Source organism: Zootoca vivipara, chromosome 11, assembly GCF_965207765.1.
Source record: "Zootoca vivipara chromosome 11, rZooViv2.hap1.1, whole genome shotgun sequence".
Lineage (NCBI taxonomy): Eukaryota > Metazoa > Chordata > Lepidosauria > Squamata > Lacertidae > Zootoca > Zootoca vivipara.
Window position 1 is genome coordinate 20824628 of NC_142594.1, and position 16690 is coordinate 20841317.

At 42.6% G+C, this 16690-nt stretch overlaps 1 protein-coding gene across 3 annotated transcripts in view; it reads left to right on the forward strand.

Annotated features, from left to right (window-relative positions):
* RFTN1 (raftlin, lipid raft linker 1) overlaps positions 1 to 16395 on the forward strand; it is a 109086-nt gene extending 92691 nt beyond the window's left edge. For all 3 annotated transcript variants that reach the window (XM_035128881.3, XM_035128883.3, XM_060280688.2), the window contains exons 8-10: positions 9772 to 9875; positions 11635 to 11716; positions 14495 to 16395. In XM_035128881.3, the coding sequence (XP_034984772.1) occupies positions 9772 to 9875; positions 11635 to 11716; positions 14495 to 14938 (630 nt within the window). In that variant the 3' untranslated portion in view covers positions 14939 to 16395. The remainder of the gene's footprint in view (positions 1 to 9771; positions 9876 to 11634; positions 11717 to 14494) is intronic.
* The last annotated feature ends 295 nt before the right edge of the window (positions 16396 to 16690 follow it).

A 16690-nucleotide genomic window follows, 5' to 3' on the forward strand; every position in this document is an offset into this window, starting at 1 on the left:
TGAAGAAGCTGGGGATCTAGGAATGATTGCATTAATCACGCAGGGTGTCTCCTGGTTCCTGAACCTGACTAGTGTGTTATCAGAACTACCAGTCCTATTAGCAGAAAAATCATGCAGGAGGCATCAGAAAACCAATTGGGTCCATCAGCTTCCAAGGGTGCCCCCCACCCATACAAAATTATAGGACGTAAGAATAAATCATTATTTTACCTTTTCAGTTTGACATATATAGGGTCTTATGTCATCTTCCTTCCAGGCACTGACTAGACCCAGACCTGCTTAGCATTAGCAAGCTGGGTGCATTGTGTTCCTTCAGACTAAACCCTCAGTCTGCATAGGTTGCACAGTAGAGCTTTTGCTAAATGTGAAATCTTTCCGTAAGGTTCCTTTCCCTTCCTCTTGGGCATGAAACACCTAAGTGCCCCTTAGGATTCTCCCAAATAATTGTGTGTGTGTGTCCTGCCGTAAGAGTGCACTTAGCCGTGTAAGTTCGGTTGTGTTTTCGTTCACAACTTCATTTAACTGTGTTTGTGTGCATTATATCAAGTTTGAGCAGGAATTGGCATCTCCATATGGACAAAAAGCACAGCGTGCTTAATTTCTAACAACAGAGGAGCCTCCCAAGTGTAAGCAAGGGGAACATGTTCAACACTCTGATGCGCTCGGTATGTGTGCAAAATGTCACTGAGGAGAGAATGTAAAGCTTCCAGCTGTCACAGTATGTAGTCCTTGCCAAGTAATAGACAGGATGCAGTAGTGCTGAGTTATTTAACTCTTAAAATTTAGAACAAACTGTGGCATTCTTGCCTTTTTGAGCAGGAGCCTCTTAATGATTACATGCCTTAAGCTGCCCTATTACTTCTACCCTATAAATGTTGGGCTGCATTAATTCCACTAGACTTCGTGTGATCTAGCATTGAAACCTCTTTGATTTTAATTCTCTTTGCATAGGAAAGTCCCTTGTTACCCAGAGCCTACACAACCTTTCTTTGCTTCCCCACATCTTGCCTGTTGTCATGTTTTTGCACCAAAAAAAGAGAAGATAATTCTTTTGCAAGCTGATTCTTTTGCAAGTTCTGCAAAATAATTCACTGGCTGCACGATGTTGGTGAAACTTTATTTCTTGAGTGAAGGTTTCCTCTGGAAATACTTCCTGTGACTTAGAGAATTTAGGTGGTGGTGACAGTTGTCTCTCTCTAGCTCTTCTGGAGACATTGGAGTGCTTTTTTTGTGGTTGCTGCTGCTGTGCATTTTCAGCATTTTGACACGAAGTTATGAGTACACAGTTTCAATCTGTTGAGATGGCAGATTGCCTAGTGGAAATGATTCCACTGTGTAGCCATGTTTTTGCTGCGGAGCATTCATAAAGCAGAGCTCTTTACTGACGAGGGGTTTGGGGTTTGCGAGGTGGGTGAGCAGGAGTGATGTACCGGTAAATATGATGATCTGCTGTTCTTTCTGGAAGTGTCTATGAAGAGCCAGCTCTGATTTGGCCTTCATTCTTGATCTGTTAAATGTGTGGTGAGTTTGGGCTTGAGCAACACAGTTTGATGCCTGCTGCTGAACAAACTACGCATGCTTAAAGCAACAGGGGGCCAAAAGTGATGAGCGTGAAATGCAGCCCTTTGAAAGGTCGTGGATGCTGTTTGAAGGTGACCTAGAAAGAAGGTGGGAGAAGATTTTGGTAGGTGCCCTTTGGGCTTCTCTTTCTATATGGATGAGAAAGGGGTTGTTGAGCAATGTGTTTTGGGGCTTTTTTCCTTTAAAAGGCTTTTTTGATGTGTGCGTGTTTCTGTTTAGCTTAGAAATACTCAGAATGCCAAGTATCAGGTTTTGCAGAAACGGCTGTTAGATGTAACAGCATAGCTTGGCAGCAGTTTCAGTCCTTAATGTTAGAAAGTGCTGCACTTTGAACATAGGGATCATTTCTTACACCATTTTTGTATGGTGTTTGTACTAAGTAAGGGGTATGAAAGTAAACAGACATCTGAATAAAAAGAACTTCCCTTTTCAAGCTGTTTTCGCCATTGTTTATCTCTGAGCTTATCATACATTTTAGAGGCTCTTTCCTTCAACTATACAATCTTGCAGGAAGTGCAGAGATAGTGGAACTTGGGTTTTCAAACTAAAATGCTAAGTAAAACAGAATGTTGTGAACACTGGCCCAACTGAATGCAAAAGTGCATTATAATTTGTATGTCGGAATTACATAAATGTACAGAATTTTATTACTACCAAGCATGGTTAAAAAGGTAAAGGGTAAAGGGTTACCCTGGCACAAATTCAGGCACACTCCAGTTTAATATTCCTGCAACTACTTGATAAGAAGTTTGTGTGTGTGTGAATCCATGTAGGAAGAGTGTTGGGGTGAAATAGCAAATGTGTGTGTTGGGAAACTGGGACTTGCCCTCTACTTAATTCATAAAGCAAATAACACCAAGCCAGCTTTGTCCTTCAGCAGAATACACTCAAGATACAGTGTACAAAGCAAAGATAATGCCAATATTTTTTCTGAACTGGCTGGATTTGGGGCCTTTGGAAGTAGCCTAGCTGAAATGCATGGTTTTGCGTATAGCTTTTTACCGCCAAATTCTTTAATAACTGCAATCTAAATGACTGAGAGATGCTATTTTTCTACAGTTTAATGTTCTGCACATCCTAATTTCCTAGCAGGGAGAGATTTCAAGAATCTGAGCATACACCTTAGGTTTGGTTCTGTTGGAATGAAAGGGGGGGGGCAGAACTGGTGAGCTTTTCTCTAGTGTAAGGTTTGTTTACACACTCTGTAGCATAAGCAAGCAGGGCCGAAAATGCACGAGGAATCAGATGCCACATTTTGAAGTAGGTGAAGTAGTCCACCTCCCCACCAGAACCATCACCAGTAAGATAATTGAATCCAGAGGCTAAAATTAACTGACTTAAGCCCTAGCTCCCTATGGTCCTTCTCCCACTCAGGATCTTCATTTTGTCTTAATAGTATGCTGCTGAATGCCAGGGCAGTGAATGAGGTGTTGTAGCAACGTAGACCCATTTGCTTGGAGGCAGCGTGGTGCGGTGCAAAGGATAGGTCACTGTAGCACAGGGGTCTCCAAACTAAGGCCCAGGGGCCAGATGCGGCCCAATTGCCTTCTAAATCCGGCCCGTGGATGGTCCAGGAATCAGCATGTTTTGACATGAGTAGAATGTGTTCTTTTATTTAAAATGCATCTCTGGGTTATTTGTGGGGCATAGGAATTCATTCATATTTCCCCCCCAAAATATAGTCCGGCCCCCCACAAGGTCTGAGGGACAGTGGACCGGCCCCCTGCTGAAAAAGTTTGCTGACCCCTGCTGTAGCATATCTGTGACTCTATCTTTCTTTCCAAGTACACCGTCTGGCACACTGCCAGTATTAAAAGTATTATCTGTTTGATGCTGGAGACAGGGTGCTTGTTCCATTGGTATTCCCACCCATCACACTGGTTTTCTGCTCCACTCACCCCACGCCGGATTTGTAGCACAATCCTGTAGATGTCTACTCAGAAGGCTGTTCCAGTGAGCTCAATAGGACTTACTCCCTTGTTAGTGTGCTCACAGCCTTACAGATTCTTGTTGTGGAAAAGCTGAGATCGATAAAAGAAGCTCGACACAATGAAGAACTGACCTTTCCATTTCAGGAAATGCCTTGAGCGTCCAGTGCATCTGTGTGTGCTGAGCATTCCCTAACATCATAAAGAACGGGGGGAAACTTGAGTCAGAACCTATTTTCTTTTCAGCTTTTGGGGGAGAGATGTTTAATCCATAGGCCCCACTGCCTGTATTAGTTTGTGGTTTGTGCCTTTCTTTGTGGTTTCAAAGATGGAAGTTATCAGGCACTTATCAGGGCTGCTTATGTTGTCATATGCTGCCATAGCCTTCTCCGACATGGTGGTGTCCTCTAGAATGTTTTGGACTACAATTTAATCAGTTGCAGCCAGTTTAGCTAATGGTAAAGGATGATGGGAGTCATAGTCCAGAATGTCTGGGGAGCATCACGCTGCGGAATTGCTATCTTTCTTCAACAAACAAGTGGTCGAGGTGGATGGATAGCTAGTTACATCGCTTCAAACTCTAAAATTATAATTTCAGTCTACCTGCATGGGGAATTAATTGCTGCAAATGAGCTTCCCCCTGTGTTGTATGGCTTCTAGATCTTGTTATTTTGTTTGTTTCTCGATTTTGTTTTATTTTTATATCTGCAGCAGAAGGAAAAAGATAAAATTGCTAATGCAGGTTGTTTTCCTTTCTAGTGACTTGGCCTAGATATTTTCCCCCTCTTATTTCTCAAATTGCAGAGCTTTCTAGTTTTTCCTAATGAGCTAGACTATTGCTGAGTGAGAGAAGAAGAAAAAAAACCTACAAAATCATAAGTAAAATTGAATTCTTTTTATCTGCTGCAAGACAGGAAAACAGCCATCTCAACATGCTCTGGTTTTTGACACTCAAGGTGTGATCAGAGATTACTTATCAACTGCAGGAGAATGGGGAATGAGAGAATGAGTTCATTAAATTTTTGCTCGCTTGCTCTCTCACAGAAGGAAACGTCTTTCAGTTTGATTTGTAGATCAGCCCACACTATCTTCCCCCCCTCAACTCCCTGCAACTATGCTTTTCGAAAAAGAAAAAATCTTTTGTCTCGAGGTTTTGACCATTTCTTGTTACTTGAGCTTTAAAAAAATAATAATCATACGCTTTTGCTATAGATTCACCTTACGTGTTGATTGTGTTACAACTTAACATTTCTGCTGTCTCCAATGATAAGTATGAAATGTCATTTTAAATGTTTGGGTTGTTAGTGCCCTTGAATCACTTCCTCTAATAGCAAACGCAGGTGGTGAGCACAGACAAATATGGAGCCAAAATGGAGTCAGCAAAAAACAAAAAGACATGCCCGACATGCTCTGAGGTTTTCAGAAGAACAAATATACTTAAAAAGAAAACAATGGAAACTGGGCATACTGAGAAGCCATATAATGTTAACTGTCAATTTATTATTATTAATTTATTATTATTATTATTATTATTATTATTATTATTATTATTATTATTATTATTATATTGCCCTTCGTTCGTAGATCTCAGGGTGGTTCACAGCATAAATTTTAAAAAAGGTAGAATTTGGGGATAAGAGGAGGCATCTTGAAGGAAGGGCATGGCAAGCTGGCAGGAATCATAAGGGAAGGTCCTCCTTCCAGGACGTAAGGATATACCCTAGCATTTTATTTTAGGTCCTACATGCATGGTAAGGTAAAGGTAAAGGGACCCCTGACCATTAGGTCCAGTCGTGACCGACTCTGGGGTTGCGCGCTCATCTCGCATTATTGGCCGAGGGAGCCGGCGTACAGCTTCCAGGTCATGTGGCCAGCAAGACTAAGCTGCTTCTGGCAAACCAGAGCAGCACATGGAAATGCCGTTTACCTTCCCGATGTAGCAGTTCCTATTTATCTACTTGCATTTTGCCGTGCTTTCGAACTGCTAGGTTGGCAGGAGCTGGGACCAAGCAACGGGAGCTCACCCCATCACAGGGATTCGAACCGCCGACCTTCTGATCAGCAAGCCCTAGGCTCAGTGGTTTAACCACAGCGCATGGTAGAGTTTGGAATTTTATGTAAGGGGGGGGGCGCTGCCGCCTAAACTGTCACGTTGTCACCTTTCAGATTTCGGTACAATGCACAGTGAATCATCGTAGCTGCAAGTCACACATATTTTGCTGAGTTTCCAGAGGCAGTGTATTCTACATGCTGTTTCTGCCCTCTTCATTTGTCATTCTAGTTACTCCAAGGATCATTGCTGGCGGCATTTGATCAAGCTTCCATTTTTATTTCCCCTGAAATAAATGCGAAAGACATACATACAACTTTTATAGGTAGTTTCCTTGACATAAGGCACTTAGGCATGTGGCGGGGTTGTGCAGAGGACTCAAGAAAACCGCATGTAGTTAGTTTTGTGAGATGCTCCCATGTGCTGCTGCTTCATGACATGTACACGGCAACTTACACACAGTTTTCTCTACTTTCCTTACCTGGAGCTACCGTATTGACCCAAATATAAGCCGCACCTGACTATAAGCCGCACCTTTAAAAAAAATTTTTGGGGGAGAGAAAAATACAATACCCGAATATAAGCTGTTCCCTTAAAATTCTGCAAGCACTCACACCCATTTTACCGTATGTCTGTTTCAGCAGCGATATTGTAAAAGCCAATTTTTGTAAGATCGTGAATTTAAGCCGCAGTTTAACTTTCCACGGTTGGAATTTGGGAAAAAATTGAGGCTTATATTGAGGCCAAAACGGTACTTTCTGTAAGGATAAATGCTTAAAGGCACTGCCCTCTGGTAGGAAGCAATTCAGTCTTTCCCCTCTCACATTTACATTGTCGCTGGACAAAACTGGTTGACCTGTTCAGACTTGGGAAGGGAGCATGGCTCTGCAGCAGAGAGCATGCTTTGCATTCAGATGGTCTCAGGTAGAGTCCCCGAGAGCTTCATTTAAAATGATCAGACAGCAGGTGATGTGAAAGATCCTCTGCTTGAGATCCTGGGGTGCCACTGCCAGTCTGCCAATGAATTTGATGGACAGATAGGTATATGGGCAACTTTTCATGCTCCTAAGTAATGCACTTTCCCTTGTTCAGCTATTGGGTGGTATTTTAGTCAATTTGATGCAGCCCTCATCCCATCCCACCCCACAGCACCTCTAGGCAGCTGATGGGGTCTAGCATTTCAGCAGGTTCCACTGCAGACAGCTGCCTTTTGGACTCCTGAAGACACCTGTGTTTTTTCTTCTCTGTGGCCCTAAGTTGAGCTGCCTTCTGAGGCATTGTGAGTGAAATAATATGGCTGCCATCAGCAACTGGCCCAGCTGGGCATCCTCAGTGGCCTTGCTGTGGCGTAAGCCCCCAAAGTCCCATTACTTTTAGGGGAGGCAGACTCACCAGATGGCACATAGCTCCAGGAGTAAGGGCTCCTCAGCAATTTGGCACTGTAGCTAAGGAGAGGCTGATGATTCCCAAGGGTTGTGGAAGGTCCTTAATCTGAACCAAATGAAAATATACTTCCTTGCCTGTAACAGGATCCAATTTACAGGGCAGGCTGGGCAACTTGACAATTGTAATGGCAGCAACACTTTGTAGTAAAATGTGGAGAGAAGCAGCACTTGGCTGTCTAGAAATCTGCTCACTGCTCTTTTAAACTGACCTTTGCTTTCTTTTTTCGAGCTGATAGATGTTCAAAGAACTTGAAGCTCAGCTCAGCTCAGCGCTTGACTTTTTTTTCTTCCTGAATTTGTACGAAGGTCTAGGACGGCATCTGCTTGAAGAGAGTGCTGGTTTGACAAGTGAGACCAGTTTGGATTTTACAGCCTTGTGTCACTGAAAAAAAAAAGTCTGTGGCAGAAAAAAACGTGCAGCACTGAAATGATTCAGCTTCTGCAGATGCCAAAAGGATGCCCCAATTTGCCAGAATGGCTTAGTCTCAGGCTTTGACATCTTGTTGTGTGCCGTGACAGAAATGGGTAGTGCTCCCTTGTAACTAGGACCCTTGGGCTTTGGGCTATTTGAAAAACTTATCAAGAGGAAAGAAATCTGTTTGGCAGCAAGATACTACGGGGTCTTGATATAGGAGGCAGTGTTATCCTGTTGTGATTGTGATAGCTGTCAGACGCATCCTGCTATGCTCTAGAGGAAATGGGTCATATTTATGCTGATACTGATCGTCCCTCACCAACCCCCTTTTTCTTCATAGACCTGCCTATAAATGGTGGTCCTGCCAGCTGTTTCTGAGGAGTCTTATATTACATCTTCATGGAAAGCCAAACAGATCTGTATCCAGTGTGCTGCTTGCGATCAGTGAGGTTCTGGGTATTTCTGGTCTTTAAATTGGACTCCTTAAGTTACTCCTTTTGAGCATTAATGTCTTTATAAACAACCTGGATGAAGGAATTGGGGGGGATGCTCATCCAGTCTGCAGATGACACCAGATGGGTGGGGTAGCTAATGCCACAGTAGATGGAATTGGGATTCAAGATGACCTTAACAGGTTGGAGAACTGGGCCCAAAGTAATGGAATGAATTTCAATAGGGACAAATGTCAGGTTCCAGGCAGGAAGAACCAGCTGCACCACACTTGGCTTGCCAGTAGTACATGTGAAAAGGATCTAGGGATCTTAGTAGATCACAAACTTAACATGAGTCAACAGTGTGATGCAGCAGCAAAAAAAGCTAATACAATTATAGGCTGAAGAACTGTCTGACAGCTTAAGTTGTTCAACAGTGGAATGTACTCACTCTCCTTCACTGGAGGTTTTTAAGCAGAGGTTGGATGGCCATCTGTCATGGATGCTTTAGCTGAGATTCCTGAATTGCAGGAGGTTGGACTAGATGACCCATGGGATACCTTTCAACTCTACAGTCCTATGATTCTATGATCAGGTGGACAAAGCAGGTAGTGATAGGCAAAATGAATTTTGGGGAAGGAGAGAGAACAAGAGTGAAAATAAGGGAAGGGTTTGGAGCTTCATTCCAAAATCATGATAGCAAAGCAGAAGCGACAAGTAGCCCAGGACAAGCCACTGGTTCAAAATTTAGCTCCCTATCTGTAAAATAGGAGTAATGGTGACCTACCTCAGGGGGTTGTTGTGAGGATTAATGCAGTGAATTGTGACTGCTTCCAGATAGATAGCTTCTAGCACTATTGCTCTTCTCTTATAAGGTACAAGTAGAATTGCAACTGACTTTTCACATTGTTGGGGATATTGTGCGTTTTCTATGTTTACATCCCACTATGTTCCATCCACAGCAGTGCAAATGACATTGCTTGGCATGTTTTTTTAAAAAAATTAATTGATAAGTAGCACTAAAATGCTTTCCCAGCTTTTTTAAAAAAATGAAAGACTGATATAGAGCTATAATACTGTAAGTGAGCTGGAGCATATTTTGTAAAGCTAAGACGAAAATTTGTTGATTAGTCCTCTCTCTGGAGTGGTCTGTCATAGCTGCCATTTTGTCCTTCACTGCAGGGAATTATTTGGTCTTGTATATTAGCTGAGACAATTGGCAGAGCCAGACTCTAAAGTGAAAGGTACCATTTTTATCTCACCCGTGCATTTGCTGATGAAACATAACAAACAGGCTGTGCTCTTGTGTCTGTGTGCATGACAAAAGGAATAAAATGGATCGCATCCATATTTTCATGCTGCTGGATGCAAATGACCTGTACTCATTACCACCATAATGTCATTTAACACACCATGAGATGCTCTGGAAATCAAAGGAGCAGCTATTCTCTGGGCTCAACTGGTGTAAACTTAAAGAGTTGCTCGCTTTATTTTAACAGAATTGCTCAGCATCAGAGCAGAATTAGCCCTGGTTAGCATAGCTGGATTTTTGTACTGCTTGAATACCCTTTTGTCTGGAAGGAGGTAATTGTTCTCTTTCAGCTAATATTGCAGGAGGCCATTCATCCAGGGGATCTCCAACAAAACAAAATGAATTAGTCCTGTTGATCTGATTCATCAGCTGCCACACGGAAGGTTTTGGAGCATGGAAAGAAATGTGTTTCTACTGTTTAAACAAAATTATTTAACCCTTCAGCAAGAACTGAAAAATGACCCTTCATTCCTTTTGTTTTCCAGTATTTATTTCTTCTCCTGTTTTGCTGAACTGGCAGAAATTATCCTCACCCATAAATAAACAACCTTTATAAAATAGCCTTGCTTTTCACATTTAACTCTTAACGGCTTAATTTCTCTTCCCCAGGGGGCTCGAGTGCAGGCAGATTACGTTCCCCTGCTGAACTCTCTCGCCATATATGGCTGGCAGCTGACTTGTGTGCTTCCCACTCCAGTTGTAAAGACAAACAGGTACAGTGCAGAAAAAGCCTTTGGGAGTCAGTCATAAAAGCCATCCTTGCTCATAGCATGGGGTCCCTATCTGTGTGCATTAAAGCAGCCCATAACTGTGAGAATCATGGTACGAGCATGAAATGCTTCAGTTCCTCCTCTTTGTTTGCCCAGCAGGGCGATTACGGGAGGTGTTTGGCAGGCTGTGCAGAGTATCTGGGCTTCAGACGCAAGTCCCGTTTCAGATAATTGATGCTAACCAATGGTTTTAACTTTCCTTTCCTGCTGAAGGTGGGCGCTGAGCATTCCCTTTCACCTCTCAGATGCTGTTTCATCTCAGTGACCTGGTTCGCCTGCCACTTTACAGCATAAGTTTAAATACCAAAGTTTAAACAAACAAGTTTAAAGCCCACTTCATCAGTTGGAAGAAGTCTATTGGTTGACAGATACATGCCTATTGTGGCAGTGGGGGAGTGTGAACAGTGGAGCCTAAAGGCCATGAAATGCAGAGACATCTGTTGGTCTGTCATGTACAGGTAGCAACCATTTTACGCATGTCTGATTGATGCCAACCACACACACGATCATCACTGCAGACCTGGAAGTGGCCCAAATACAGCATGGGCTTATGCGTGCTCCGCAGACACGTGTGGGGGCCAGAAATGCAATCCCCGCGCAAATGGGATGTTACCTGTTCTTTATGCACATGACAAAGAAGACTCTAGTCCAGGAATCCCCAAACTTTGGCCCTCCAGATGTTTTGGACTACAATTTCCATCATCCCTGACCACTCGTCCTGTTAGCTAGGGGTCATGGGAGTTGTAGGCCAAAACATCTGGAGGGCCGGTTTGGGGATGCCTGCTCTAGTCCCTGAATGTTCATTAGTCTTTAAGGTGTCATGAAACACTTATTTTCTCGTTTGTGCTTGATACAAGAGCTTAGCACAGCTATCTAGAATTCATTTAGGCTGTTCCCTCTTGGTACAGATTCACACAGATCCTGGTTTGTTCATGAATCATGCATTCTAGCTGCGAGCTAACCCATGTCTTGGCAAGGCCCACTGAATTTGCGTTGTCCGACAATAATAAAAATACACATTGGGCGATATATAAAGAAGACTGTATCTCCCATAGCTCTCCTTCATGCAGTAAATCACCTTGTAGTGGGAATAGATTTTCTTTTGTCAAATCCACCAATGTAAACATGCAGAAATAGCACATGAAACAGCCTTTCCTTGTCTGTCATCTTTGCTCTTCAGGCTTGTGTTTCTTCTCCTCCCTCCTTGGCCCACAAGGTCTCTTGGACCTGCCCATGGAGCCTTTAAGCTCAGTTGAATTAAGGGTCAATCTATGTATTTAGTTTATTTTGAGTTTTGTTGCACAGCTATGTAATATGATAATCAGCAGTATAATAGGCCTTGTAGTTTCTTTGCTAAGATCCATTGCAGTTCAAAGACATCCCTCACGTGGACTGACTCATTTATTAAGGGCTTGTACCTCAACTCCAAAACATTTTGGCAGACAAAGTGTATACTGTACCATGGTCGGAATGTATCACAACGCAATAAACATGAGTGAAAAAGAGGCTTCTGGAGAGCTGAATGTTTTAAGTGCCAATCCTAGGTGTTTTAGTCTGGCAAAGGACACTGTGTTCAGGATCTTGTTAAACACTGATTTCAATGGATGGCTATGAGATGTTCTTTGAATTTTAAAGGACGCTCTGGATAAATGGAAGTCATTTGTAGAATTGTGTTTTTATATATATATTTTGTTTAATATAGGGATGGGAATTTGGCTACTAAGCAGATTGTCTTTCTTCAGAGACCCTTCCTGCCCCAGAAAACCAAGAAGAAACAGTCTAAGGTATATGGCCTTGTATTGCTCTGTGTGTTTGCTTTGGCAAAGCTGCCATAGCCTAATTGATTTTCCACATCAGTAGAAACAGCTTGTTTAACACTGCTGTGGTTTAAAAGATTTGCGGAACACTTTTGAACTATGTCTTGAGTTGTTAAACTAAAGAAAAAAGAAGTGAGAGGTCCCATCCTCCTTTCTCCCATTACAGCAAGAGAGCTGGATTCTGTGTGGTATACGAGATTCTCCACCCCCACTTGGATTCAGCTTTAGATTTTCCACATAATTCTTGATTTTCCACATAACTCTTGAGTAGTTCAATTGCTGTCACTCACAGAATATATACTTAGGTGTAGTGTAGGACTACAAGCTAACAAACTTTTCCATTTGTGACTTTTAACCTTCAAAAAAGAACCAAAGCACACCGGGTTGACTTTGCATCCAACTATATATAGTGCTGTTGTGTCGTTCTGTTCATTCTGGCCTCAATAATGTTATTTTCTAATTATTAAATGTGCATGGTTTAACTATATCTTAAAAACAATCTTTTTAAAAAGTGACTTATATAGATAGGGAAGTTATATAGATGTAAGTTGGGCAGCTGCATGCACACACACGTATCTTTCTGTAGCTTGAAGGTATTTTGGAGATAAACAGAAGGAAGCAATCTTGATGAAATGGTAACAGTGCAATGGAAATATATAATCTGTGTGCTGGTTTAAGTCAGTGTCAGCATTTCTGTGCGATGAAATGAGAGATTATGTGATTGGGAATGAGGTGGACATGCTGGCATGATGTTGGCCCAGGTTAGTTATCATAGCAATAAGCAGAAGTCTTAGCATACTTTCAGACATACTTTTTCATCCGTATTTTTCCTGTGTTTGGGTTTTTTTTAAAAAAACAAAATGAAAGCACATTTCCTATAGATGTGAAACCCCCACCCCACCCCACCCGCTTCACACGCACATGGGTGAGCTGATCCACCCATGTGGATAAATTAATGCCTTATGCCAGCTATGGTAGAATAGTGAAATAATAATAGCAATGCAGTGGCACCTCGACATATGAATGACTTGACATACAATTTTTTTGAGTTATGAAGGGAAAAAATGGGGGCGGGCTTACGAATTTATTCGACTTACGATCAAATGTGTGCCAGCCTCGCTTGGGATCGGGCCCTCGCCGGCTCCGCTGCCAGCCTCGCGCGGGATCTGGCCCTCGCCGGCTCCGCTACCGATCTTCGTGTGACAGGCGGGGGTGGGGGGAAAGCGGAGGAACGATCCTCCGCTTTCCCCCCCACCCCCGCCTGTCACACAGCACAGAGCTGAAGATCGGTGGGCGCTGCTTGCTGGGCTTGTCAAGCCCGGCAAGCAGTGCCCGCCGATCTTCGGCTCTGTCCCCCAATGCACTACGGCTCAGGGAAGCAGGCAGGGAGACGGCAACAGCCCGCAGCTTCTCCGGCTTTTGCCGTCTCCCTGCCTGCTTCCCCGAGACAAAGTGCCTGGGGGACGGAGCCGAATGCGGCGCGGCGGGGTTTTTTCGCCGTTTGCCTTCCCCAAACCAAGGGGAAGGCAAACGGCGAAAAGCCCCCGCCGCGCTGCAATTCAGGGCTCAGCAGCGGTGGTGGTAGCGGAGCCGGCGAGGGCCCAATCCTGGGCTACCTCGCTGGCCTCCCGCCACTCGCGCTACCTCCCGCAGCCCCTCCAGCTGCCGATCCGGCCATAGGGCCGGATCGGGCCGTTGCAGCCGCCACCACTGGCCTCCCACTACCCCCCCAGCTGCCAATCCGGCCAAGGGCCGGATCGGGCCCATCGCTGCCTCCCGCTGGCCTTTAAAGTGCCTTTTTAAAAAGGCCCCGGAACGAATTAATCCATTCCCAATGCATTCCTAAGGGAAACATCGTTTTGACTTACGAATGTTTCTACTTACGAATGTGCATTTGGAACGGATTAAATTCGTAAGTAGAGGTTCCACTGTAGTGAAATAACCGTGTACCTACCATCTCCAGTTGCCAGATGTGACATGCTCATGAGATACAGTCAGTGTACTTACTTGAGTGAACTTCATATTAAAATGGTTTCAAAGAGGGCTTGCATGTTGGTTTTTGAAAATAGTGTACATACCGAACTTTTCAAACACTTGTTTGCATAACTGGCAAGGTTTCCTCTTACAAGCATATTTTTCCAAAAGCAATGCTGTCTTAATCAACATGGCTGTGTGTGTGTGTGCCTTACCCAGGCTTGCTTTCAAAAAAAAAATAAAAATATAACAGCATGTCTGAGTTTGGAGGGTAGGATGCAGGAGGACAATACCTTGTGCTGCAACTGTTCATTCATTTACTGTGGGCAAGATGCACAAAACTGGGTGCATAATAGTTCCCCATTCCCATATATGAAGGAAACACCCTACATATGCTTTCTGTGAACTGAACTTTCTCTAGTTCATAGAAGAGATTGGGGAGGTTAACACATTTTTAAAATGCAGATCAAAATGTGCTGTTTAAGAAGATTGCTGTTTTCTAAGAGAAGCTTAGCATGTACCTACAGGAGAGCTAACAAGCCAAGCTATTTCACTTTCCTAAAAAGTGCTCCTATTTAAAAATAGAAACCCACAACCTGTCTCGTCTCATCACACTTATTAAATTAACATTCAGCATTGAATTTAAACAGATTTCTGCTGGTGCCTCTCTCTCTCTCTCTCTCTCTCTCTCTCTCTCTCTCTCTCTCTCTCTCTCTCTCTCTCTCTCTCTCTCTCTTTTAACATAACCTTTATCACTGTATCTGTTTGCAGTTTCATTGGAGGTTCTCCAAAGAAGATAGACACCAGAAGCAAGCCAAGAAATCTCTGAAGGCAAAACTAAGTGCCAAAGAGCGGCACCAGACAGGAGAAATGCAAGAGTTAGAAGTTACAGAAAATGCAAGAAATTCAGAAACACAGTTCTGCACAACTGAAAGTGGCTTGCAGTTCCCAGTAATCTCAGATCAACAGCTGGCTGCTGTTGAAGACGGAGGAACCGAAACTCTTGGGTACGGAGACGTGCCCCTCTACAACAATGAAGTGTTTGCAGAAAAGTGGAATGCAGGTCATAATGCTGAACAAGATGGAGGAGGCTTGTGTGTGGAGAAGACAGGCATGCATGAAAACTGTGAGGGCCAAATATTTCAAGATCATTGCACTGCAACTGACACTGATTGGAGCTGTGGGGCAGTAGCAACAGAAACCAGTTTCGACTGAAAGAGGCAATTATTTGCCAAAGTAAGGAACTCACTTGATTTCACATTGCTGGTTTTCTACAGGTACACAGTGGAAATGTTAGTCCTATTGCATTTTCAACTTGGCAATGTATGCAAACCTATTCAGGCTTTTTCTGCACCCTGGAAAACCCATGGATATTGGAAACTGTGTTGAGCTGCTTTTTCAACCAAACAGAAACTATGTCCTGTGCTTTATATGTTCAAATTTTTAAACAAAGTATAATTTGTGTGCACCATATTTTTATTCAGTTTTGTGAAATGGGAGTTCAGGATATAAGAAGCTTTAAAGAATTGGCTATAAATTGTATTTGTCTTAAACACATTTATTAGTATGCCTTTGGAACTACTAATCTCTTGCAAAAAAAAATCTAAAGCAATAAAGTGTTTTTGTCTGGGAAACCACTAGTGGCAGAGAGAGGAAGAGAACGCAATGATTTTCTATATGCTTAAGAATCTCATTCATACTCAGTGTATTGGATTACCATTTAATCAAGATTATGTTGCTAATCAACATGTCACATAAAACAGATCATAAAACAAAATGCATGTAAAAGACAACCTGGTTAACTTGTGTATATTCATAAACCGGAGGATCCCGGGCACTTATCACCTACTTGTATTGGAAGCAGGTGAGTCCTTACTGAGAATTTTCCTCAAGGAAATTATCTGCTAGCAAACATTAGGTGAGTAGAAGCCACTGTGGTCTTGAAATGCACAAACTAATACACCATTTTCTCAAATGCCTTCCCCATCCCTAGTTGTCAGCTATTTGGTCCACTTTTCACAGCAGACTGGCCTAATAAAACAGTTCCAAATTTACTTGCAGATTGGAAGGCAACTCAGCCTGATTATGTGTTTCTCCAGATTTTGTGATGCAGTTTTAGTCTGCAAAAGGTGGACACAGAAACACACATTTTAGAAATTAATGCATTGCATAGAGAATGGCCTGTTTCACGTAGTAAAGTGCACATGGTCTAAATGCAGACTTCCCATGTATTGTTTCAAAAAATCTGCATAAAACCTATTATGGAGCCTCAATGAGACTGAAACAGGTTGGAATTTGCTGTTCAGCCCATCCCTACTGATAGTACATGACGTAAAATCACTTATTTTTCTCATTTTTTCAGGCATATTAATCTTTACAATAAAACTTGTGTTATTGGAATTTTTAAATGCTCTCGAATATATATTAATTCTCAATCACCTTTAATGTATACATTGTAGTTGCATTACTGAGAACCCACCTGGGTTCACATTTGGGCAATGTTTAGAATCTGTAAAGTGTTTTGAAAATGCCTTCTGTCCTTTCGCAAATTCAAACTCACAAGTCTATAAACAATACAGCTGCTTTTCTTTACCAGCTGATTTATGTTTGATAGTTCCCATTAGTTTCTTTGTAAAGTATTTTGACTCAATAAAACATGGTCTCTAGGTACACATCATGCATACTTAAGCTATTTTTTAAACTGTCAGCTTCATCTGCAAGAAACTGCAATTTGCAGAACACTTTAAAACAAAGCTGTACCACTTCAAATGGCTGCATAAAAGATAATGGAAGGATAGTTTAAATCTCTCCCCCAAGTAATTGCGGAATGTTTACTTTGGCTTCAGCAACTTAGCTGAATATTAGAAAAACAGGACTGTAAATAACTTTAATTACTCTTGGAATTCTAGATAGGGGTATCTCACCCTGAAGCAACCAAGAAATATCCATGCCCCAATCTTACATTTA